Here is a 10,087-nt window from a genome sequence, read left to right as displayed (position 1 = left end):
AGATAACTACAGCCTGTTCATAGGCCGCCCACTTATCCGATGGTGAATATGAATAAAGTAACAGAAACCTTCAGATAAATGTGCTGCAGTAAAAGTACTCAGCTACTCTGATTACTGCATTACAGGTCATGTGACCCACTCAGGTGGAACAGCAGACTCACCTGCTCAGGTACTCCGCTGCTTCAATGATCAATACGTCTTCACTGATTGTCTTTGGCTGCAGGTCAAAGCGAACAACGTGTTCCCGTCACTGCTCGGTGAGAACGAGACATGTGGATCAGACAGATGTGATCAGCTGTTCTGATTGGATCAGTATCAGCTGATCACTGGAACATGATTTGTTTATTTGGAACTGATATCGTTAGTGACCGGTAGAACCTCTGGCAGGAACCTTTCTGCTGAACATCCAGGGTTTGGATCCAGCAGTAAACCAGTTTACTCATCACGGTTCTGCTGGCTCTTGGCTCCGCCCACAAACTCTGTGATTGGTCTACAGAAATACAAACTGTCCAGGACTTCTGTTCCTTCTTTAGCAGAACAGTGATGCAGAGCAGCACAATGTTCTCCACAGAACCCATGACCGATAATCGATGAAAGACAGCTGCAGCCGTAAAGCCTCCAGCAGGGGGCGCTGCTCTGGTGTGACACACTGATTTAAACAAACCTAATGATGACGTCAGAGCGCTGAGCTCCAAGTGTTCAACATGTGGCTGCTGGAGGTTCTGGTAGAGCTCACAGGTTCACATTAACCTGGACGGTTCTCTGAAACCATTCTGAGCTGAAGCCAACATCCTCCGTCGCCTCCAGAAACACACGAGTCCAAGTCGGAGAGAATCTGACGGTCGGTGGAGCAGCAGTGAAGTCGTTCAGCAGGAGTCAGTTATTCACAGTTGAACTAAACCCACGAGTTCAACCATCAGAGTGAATGTTGTTTGTGATGTGACTTCACAAATGTACACATTAGGGACTGAAGTCCTACAAAGCGTTCATGAACACTGTTCAGCTGACGGCAGGAACAACAGGGCCATTCTGTTCAGAACCTCCAGCAGCAGCATTTACAACCAAAGTCATAAAAGGTTCTGAACACAGACACGAAACCCGACAAACCCCAGAACATCCTGGGTTCCAACGAGGACGTTGTATTTGTGTTACTGTATTATGAAGCAGTTTGCAGAATGTGTTTTCCAGCGAGGCTGCGGGTGTTTCACCTGAGCAGGTAACCAGCTGCCGGCTCAGGTTTCAGTCTGAAGCAGGTCCAGACATGAAGCTCAGCTGCTCTTTAATCTGCAAACTTCATGACCTGAGAATCACAGCGGCTCAGTGAGACGGATTATAGCTTCAGTCTGAGCACTTCAACCTGATCAGTCAGAGCGGATCAGACGCTGAATCAACGCTTTAAAGGTCTGAAGCTCCTCCAGCAGCGATCCCATCAAAGTGCTTCATCCAGACTCGGATCAGAACCGCAGCTCCAGCTGATGCAGCATTAGAGTAAACCACGGTACCAAAACCCATCAGTGGATCTGGATCTTTTATTTCCACATTTAACCGATAAATGTGGAATATAACAACAGATAATTAGATTTTAGATTTATATATATGTAACAAATTAAATGATATGTGCGGAACTGGCAGAACCAGGATTTAACATGTATTTGTATAGATTTGAGTTTTAAGAATACAATACTCTAAATATAAATTGCAGTTTTTCTGTATATTTACATTTTTTAAAATTAATCCTTAAATTCTACATGTGTATACATTCATACATGATGTTTAAATGTAGAGAACAGAGACAGATGGTCCAGGACCGACAGTAATCGCACTGATCTTCATTTATTTCAGTATCTATAATATTTATATGTGACCCATCTGAACAGAACCGATCTCATCACTCCTCGGGCTGTTAAAGCAGCTTGTTGCTGCCACATGACATCACGGGACAGGATTGGCTGCGGTTTCCTTCTTGGTGGCGTCACCGCTCGTGCACGCTGACGGTGTTTGGCAGCGAATGGAGCGTGATGTTACTGCGCTCTGTCACATGACCTACATGTAGAAAACAACTGAACGGACCGATCCAACAAACCCACCGTCAGTATGCTATCATGCTAACGTAACTCGAGGCCCAATGCGACTGACTTGGTGCTGATGGGTCACACCTGTTCATCCTTGACGTGATTGGATGTGATTGTATCCCCGTGTGTTCTCCTTATTCTTTGTTTTGGCCTCTTCTTTCAGAGATTTATCATTTTTTAATGGAACTAATTCATGACTTCTAACAGACTGAGGACAGAATCAGAGTTTCAGCTGTTGTTCAGAAAACTTTTCCACAGAAACAAAAACACTAAACCAGTGAGGCCGGTGCTGACGACGCGCTGTTCACGTGATCTGTCATTTATTTGGTCTTTTCTCTGCTCATGGTTCTGCTGTGGTTCCTCTGATTCATTAAAACAGGTTGGAACAAAGACAAAGAGCTGCTTTAATGAATCGAGAACTCTCAGCGTCTGCTGCTTCTTCACCTTAAACTTCACAAATCAACACATTTTCCCACAAAAACAACCAAAAATCTGACCAATCACAGCTCTCTCTCTCCTCGTGGCGTTAATGACGTACTTTTAAAACTAATTTAAAGAAACTCTTTGAAGCAAACTCCCGCCGTCCGTCAGCTCGAAAGAAAAACTCAAATCTGAGTCGAGGATCCTCAAGAGGAGGTAAAGTGCATCGAGTTCTGTCCAATCAAACGCCGCGCAGCCACATCGGCGGCGATTCATTGGTCGATCGCAGTTTGTTTCATAGCGACGGCAGCAAACACACAGCAACAGAACACCTCAGAGAGCAGGACCCAGCAGGGACCAGCAGGGACCAGCAGGACCCAGCAGGGACCAGCAGGGACCAGCAGGAACCAGCAGGGACCAGCAGGGACCAGCAGGGACCAGCAGGAACCAGCAGGGACCAGCAGGGACCAGCAGGAACCAGCAGGGACCAGCAGGGACCAGCAGGGACCAGCAGGAACCAGCAGGGACCAACAGGGACCAGCAGGGACCAGCAGGAACCAGCAGGAACCAACAGGAACCAGGAGGAACCAACAGGAACCAGCAGGGACCAGCAGGGACCAACAGGAACCAGCAGGGACCAGCAGGGACCAGCAGGGACCAGCAGGAACCAACAGGAACCAGGAGGAACCAACAGGAACCAGCAGGTACCAACAGGAACCAACAGGAACCAGCAGGGACCAGCAGGGACCAGGAGGAACCAGGAGGAACCAACAGGGACCAGTAGGAACCAACAGGAACCAACAGGAACCAGCAGGAACCAACAGGAACCAACAGGAACCAACAGGAATCAGCAGGAACCAACAGGGACCAGGAGGAACCAGGAGGAACCAACAGGAACCAACAGGAACCAACAGGAACCAGCAGGAACCAGCAGGTTAGGGTTAGGGTTAGAACCCGGCTGGTTCCTGCTGGTTTGAATAAAAGAAAGAAGAAACTCTACTGATGGGGTTATGGGGTGAAGGACATTTTACTGTAACTGAACTTGACAGAACGTTTGGATGTTTGCTGCCGTCGGACCGAAACTCTGCAGTTGATGATGTCGCGGCAGCCATGATCACATGACCCCCTGGTGATTGGATTTAGTGAATGTGATTGGCTCCCAGTGGTCCATCAGTCCATTGATCTGTCCGTCTCAGAGCTGCGTGTCAGTGGTTTCCGTGGTGACGAGTCTGTTTCACACATGTGGCGCGGCCTGATGACATCATCACTACAGGCCCAGAGACTTCCGTACGATCTTCTGAGCCAGTTTGTAGAACTGTTCTCTGTCCTCACGCCACATCTTGGACGCGTCCACGTTGGCGCCGCTCTCGTCATTGGGTTCTACAGGGGGAGAACCAGTGAGTATCTGTCAGTGGTGTTCTGGAGCTGCTCACAGTATGGGTAGTGTGTTGTAAGCGTGTTGTAAGCGTGTTGTCTACCTGCCAGCATGCTGACCACAGACAGCAGGATCTTCTCCACACTCTGGACTGGACTCCACCTCTCTGCGCTGCTCTCATAACCCATTGGATCGTCTCCAGGAGCATGAAGGATGGAGATGCAGACCCGACCATCCGGGTAGACTGAGGAGAACCACAACAGAACTTTAACCAACTGATCAGAACCCCAAAATGTTTACCTGCCAGGTGAAACCTACAACTCTACACTTCCATTCAGCAGACTTTTATCTAAAGTGACGTCCCTCTGAGAGCCGACCAACACCAGCAGGATCCAGTCAGGACAGAACCACCTGGATGAGTTCATAGAACCAGTCCAGAGTGAGCGGACCTTGAGTTTGGTAGCTCGTTCCACCACCAGGGAACCACAGAGGAGAAGAGTCCAGCTACCGACCTGTTGGGGCGGTTGGACCAGGAGGTTCTGGTTGGTCCAGTTAGTGCGCAGAGCGAGTGTGGACCTGAACAAGGAGCTGTTCTCTCTGTAGCTCTGTTCAGTGTCACAGTTTGGATCTGATCCGGCTGGAAGTCAGAGATGGATCTGAACAGTGATGTGCTGATTGTGGCTGGTTGAACCCAGACGTGCTGCAGAACCGTACTGCCTGGAACGACCTGAAACTCCGTCCTGATGTCGAGCAGCGCTGCAGCTTCAGGAGTTCAGCACCTTCTGCCACGTTCATGGACCAGTAGAGCCAGCACGGACTATGTTCTACATGTTAGAACATGTTTCAGGTCGCACTTGTTCTGGTCTTTAATAATGTGTATAAAGTACTGATCCTATCATCAGGACTTCAGATACTGGTAGACGGTTCTGACTGTGGTCCTGGTCCAGCAGCGTTCCAGTTCTGTTGTGTCAGCGCTGAGCAGACTGACGGTTGTTGATGCAGGTCCAGACCTACAGCAGCAGCAGGTTCAGCTCGGGTTCATGCTGGTGCCTGATCATCAAGACGACGACGACGACGATGATGATGATGAAGGGTCGGCGGCCTGCGGCCTCTAATCAGCACTGAGCGTGCTCAGACCGTCTGCCTGCTGTGACATCATGGCTGCAGCCCACTAATCACAGCACTAATGACAGCATGCTAGCGACATGCTAGCGGCGTGCTAACGGGTCCTGACGGGTCAAATGACGGGTTTGGGCTCAAAGCAGTGAGTCAGCAGTCACACGTCACCTGACTCATCACATGACCAAGTGGATGCTTTCAAAACAAAACTCTGAACAGTTGATTTTAACGGATTTATTCTATTCAGTCAATTTTCATTCTTCCTGCTGTTCAGTGACGCTGCTCCACCTGCTTCCTGCTTCATCACAAGTTCTATCAGGTTCTAACAGGTTCTAACAGGTTCTATCAGGTTCTCACTGAAAAGCACTTTGTGTTTAATTCCCTTTCTGTAAATATTTTACCAATAAATTCTGATCGACTGATTTTGTTGCCCAGCAGGACGATAATCCAACATCCCGGATCAATGAATACATGCAGCCCGGATCAGAACCAGAGAACAGAGGAGCCAGTTGGTGGAGATACATTCAGCTGATGGTGGAACATCTGGTTCCTGGTTGTTCTCTGGTCTCCATCGTTCTGAGTCCTGCTGACAGAAGACATCTCTGAGTTCTCTCTCCTTCTTCATGTTGTTCTGGTTCCACAGAACTTTATGTAGCAGAGAAACATGAACCTCAGACTTCTCCACCTGTGGATTTGTCCTCTTTAGTAGCCTCATCTCTGCGTTCTGAATGTTCTGGTTCTTTTCTCAGTATGTGTTTGTGTTGGGACTCAGAACCCAGACAGTTGACCAACACTGAGCTAACCCAGTACCTGACAGAGACCAGAAGCTTCTCGGACCTCAAACATCTGAACCAGTTTAGATGTTAGTGACGCCTGATCAGGAAGGTTCCTACAGGTTTGTTCTCCTACAGAACCACCAGCGGTCCGGTCCGTGATCAGCCTACTACTACTTACTGTTGGGGTGGAACATGTCGCAGGTGAACCTCATCTTTGGAGGGCTCAGAGGGTAGTCGGAGGGGAAGCTGAGGACGGCCGGAAACACGCCGCCTTCAAAACACGTGTCCTGGGGCCCCCTGCAACACAGCAACACAGCAACCGTTACACACCAGCAACACAGCAACACAGCAACACAGCAACCGTTACACACCAGCAACACAGCAACACAGCAACCGTTACACACCAGCAACACAGCAACACAGCAACCGTTCCACCGTTGCACCCCAGCAACACAGCAACCGTTACACACCAGCAACACAGCCTTTGAACAGCACGACGCTGGCTGCTGACCCTGAAGACGGTGAGTTTGGTTTAAGAGCTTCAGTGAGTTCCTGCCTGTTCTAAAGGACTTTATCTCCTCCATGATCTGTTCTCCAACCAGGAAGTTTCTGTTGTTGTTATAACACCTGTATGCACCTGTCCTCCCCCCACCTGTATGTCTCAGCTGTAAATGATCCTGGTACAGCTACCGGGTCTGTCCTCAGTGAATCCCTCCAGAAACGGTCCGACTGGGAACCATGAGGGCAGAGAACCTTCAGGTGGTTCTAGGAGTCATAAAGACGTTATAATGGTCACTGAGGAGGATCCAGACGGTTCTAGCAGTTCTACAGAAGATATCAGTGATCCTTTTAACAGTCCTGGGTTCTGCTCGCTGTGGAGATGGTTCTACAGATTTTCTGGTTCTTAAGGTCTCTACAGAGACGGTGAACTGAAAAGGTTCTAAAACTGATGTGAAATGTTCCCCGGACAGGAGAACCAGCTGCAGAGTGGAAGTGAAGGATCCTATCAGAACCAGCTGCTTATCAGAGATGTTTGAATATCTGACCCATCTCTTGCACTCTCCGGCTGGTTATCTACCGACCAATCAGCAGCCGTCTGACAACATCAGCGACTGATACCGGAAACGTTCCATCAACAGACGGTTCTGGATAAACGTCCCACTGAGGAGTCAGAACACTGTGACGCTGCCACAGATCCACTTCCACGACACACCTGACAACGACATGAGACACACGGTGGCGCTGAAGCCGAGCTCAGCCGTCCATCAGGACTCTAGTGGACACACTGTACTGGCTCAGAACCACCCTGCCTTTGGCGGTTCTGAAGGCTGAAACAGCTCCAACGTCGTCCTGGACTGATGCACAGGTTTGGAAAAGTCATTCTGTCAGTAAGTGTTGATGTTCTGTGGATCTCTGAGGAGCTGCTCGACAAACAGCAGGTAGGACGGAGCCGGCTGACGTCCAGGTAACGTCCCGGCAGGTAATGACAGGTGAGCCGGCGGTGACGTCACGCTGAGCAGCTTTATTAAAGGGCAGCCGAGTCTGTTTTCACGCCAACGGCAACAACAGGAGGCTCAGTTACAGCTGATGCTGCCTTCACTGACTGTCAGACTGAACAGTGACGCAGGGCTCCAGGCTGCCACCACGGAGACCAGTTCAAGTTTCAACTGGTGGCACTGGTGCCAGTGGAGCTGTTGGTGTGGCTGTAACGGTTGTTTACCTCCGAGGAGGAACTCTGGTGTTCTGTGGACACTTACAAATGAGGTCATCTCGTGAAGAACGGAGCGTACCTGAAGGCGCCGTTCATTCCGCTCATAGAAAGACCACATGCAGAGAAAGTCACTGGGTTTCATGTTGGACCGATCTGACACCAGAACCTCCTGGTTCACTCTGTTAAAGCCATCTTCAGTCGCACACCGGTCTGAGCACCGCGGCCACCAACAGCAGCCAGTGCAGCCTGCTATGTGGGGCGTTCAGGGAACAGTCTCAGGACTAAAAACGTTCCTCCAGTCATAAGTTCTGCCTGAGACCAGGTTGAGGTTCCACCAGTGACCAGGTCTGGAGCCGCCATGATCACACACTGACAGAAACCCACTGAAGCACCAGGATGTGTTCACCTGCTGCCCTGCTGCAGGCAGCACCTGGCACCTGTGACCCAGCACTCTCATTGGTCAGGGGCACTGCTGACATCATCAGGTCCGGCTACCTGTCCAGGTAGATAAACACACCTGGCTACAGGTAAATGTGACACCAGAACTCTGTTCAGACTAATGTTTGGTCTCTGAGCTGCTGCAGGAACTGAGCAGACTCGTGAGGCGTTCAGGGCCCGCCTGGAACCTGCAGCGTCTACTGGCAACCTGACAGAAGGCTGGACTGTGGCGCTGATGGTTCAGACCATCAAGTGAATGTTTCTGCTAAAAGTCACAGAGTTCCATTAAAGCAGCAGGACAGCATCCAGACCGTCTGTGGTGACCTTCAGCTCACTTTGATTTGTGCAGCCTTTAGGTTACATCACCTGTCCCGTCACAGGTAACCCTAACTCACCCCTGAGCTCCACTAACCCACTAACCTTAACCACACCTGTCCTGCTACAGCTAACCCTAACTAACCCTAACTAACCCTAACTAACCCTAACTAACCCGAACATGGTCCAGACCTGAGAGCTTAAACATCTGAGCACGATGCTGACAGCGGCTCCAGGTTCTGACAGGTGTTTCTGGATCCAGCTGTGTGTGTCTCTGGTGTTGTTCAGCAGCATGTTGTGTGTCTGTTTGTGAGCAGCGACACCTGCTGGTCAGAGTGAAGCATCACATCTGCAGCATCTGGAAACACCAAACTGAGACGTGACTGGATGGTGGGTCCAGCAGCTGTCTGCTCCGTCCACATGTTCAGCTGACAGGAGACGTCTGAAAACGTTCACCTGAACCAGCTGCCATCACACAATTGGTCTGTTGTTATTTAAAAAGGACTCAGACTGATGGTGGGCTGTCAGACCGGATCAGAACCATGTCAGGACTGGACTGTGTTGCCTGGTGTCAGTATGAAGTGGAACAGATGAACAGGAGGCGGCGCTGTCCGTCTGATAAAGGCTCCTACAACACAAACGTAATGGAAACGTTTCCAACATGCTCAGAGGGTTCCTCCAGCAGCAGGTGGACCGTTTCACCTCCTACACACCAGCACCAGCAGCTCTGGACCTCCAGCAGGTCCGCTGGCTTCCTGCTGTGTGGCCCTGGAGGCAAACAGGTGAACAAACGCAGCACAACCGCTCCATCACGCCTGTCTCCATGGTGACGATGTGTCGGCACTCACATGATCAGAGCCTCCCACTCGAAGAAGTTCTCCTCATTGGCCGGACCTGCAGAACAAAACACAATCAATCCCCTGTTTGTGATGGATCAGAACTTGTGTGGAGTTCTGATGGAGCACCAGCAGCAGATGAACCCATTATCTGTGGAGGAACAGAACTCCTCGTGTCTCCACAGACTTGTCAGACGGACCGACACCAGGCAGAACCGATAACCAACAGCAGAAACACAAAACAACACAAAGCTGCAACAAGCACAAGAAACACCTCAAAGAGCAGAAAGAGACCCAAACTGGACAGAACCAGTCGACTCAAAGAAGCCGGTGGTTCTGCACTTCGTCCTAAAGTCTAAGCTTCACTGACAGCAGTTTGTGTTCAGATCCAGGAGAACTAACTGTGTTTCCTTCTCAGTAGTTCTGGTTCTGGACACCAGAACCCTCTGACTGTGTGTTAGGGTTAGAAACAAGCTGGTTCTAGAGACTAACAGCTGCTGTGGTCCATTCAGAACCAACATCTACTTCATGTGCTGATGACCCGTTTCAGTCCAACAACAGCTGACCCGGTTACAAACGTCTGGTTCTTCTCTTGCTGCTGTTCGTGAACCTTTAAAGCTGCAGAGATCATTCTGGGTTTCACTTGTTCCTGTGGTTGATGGAGTTCTTCTAAGTTCTGTTTCATGTCCTTCATTTGTCCTGAGCTCGGTTCAGCAGATCCACACTTTCTGCTCGTCGGCTCAACTAAACCTGAACCCAGTCAGAGACACCAGCAGGTTGAACCGGGTTTTCTTCTCCAGACTCATTTAACGCGTCATGTGACTCTCCTGCAGCAAACGGACCAATCAGGTTCCTCCTGCTCCAGCCAGCAGCTTGTTCTAATGAGAACAACGAGGAACATCAAGAACTGTGACTTTAAAGAGCTGCTGCTGGAGATGATGCAGGACAGGAAGCTGCTGGAGACCTGCTCACCATGTGGTCACTATGGATGGTCCTGATCAATGCAGCTGATTATTGATCACTGA

At 50.0% G+C, this 10,087-nt stretch overlaps 1 protein-coding gene across 1 annotated transcript in view; it reads right to left on the bottom strand.

Annotated features, from left to right (window-relative positions):
- Positions 1 to 3,666: 3,666 nt before the first annotated feature.
- The window catches only part of ube2g2 (ubiquitin-conjugating enzyme E2G 2 (UBC7 homolog, yeast)), a 9,359-nt gene continuing 2,938 nt past the window's right edge, over positions 3,667 to 10,087 (bottom strand). The window contains exons 3-6 of the mRNA XM_008304866.1: positions 9,075 to 9,120; positions 5,941 to 6,059; positions 3,971 to 4,111; positions 3,667 to 3,872 (exon numbers count right to left, since the gene is read on the bottom strand). Of these exons, the coding sequence (XP_008303088.1) occupies positions 3,760 to 3,872; positions 3,971 to 4,111; positions 5,941 to 6,059; positions 9,075 to 9,120 (419 nt within the window). The 3' untranslated portion in view covers positions 3,667 to 3,759. The remainder of the gene's footprint in view (positions 3,873 to 3,970; positions 4,112 to 5,940; positions 6,060 to 9,074; positions 9,121 to 10,087) is intronic.

The sequence above is a fragment of the Stegastes partitus genome, unplaced genomic scaffold (genome assembly GCF_000690725.1).
Source record: "Stegastes partitus isolate 25-593 unplaced genomic scaffold, Stegastes_partitus-1.0.2 Scaffold2340, whole genome shotgun sequence".
Taxonomy (NCBI): Eukaryota; Metazoa; Chordata; class Actinopteri; family Pomacentridae; genus Stegastes; species Stegastes partitus.
The sequence above is the reverse complement of the archived record's forward strand: the minus strand, read 5'-3'. Positions and strand labels throughout refer to the sequence as shown.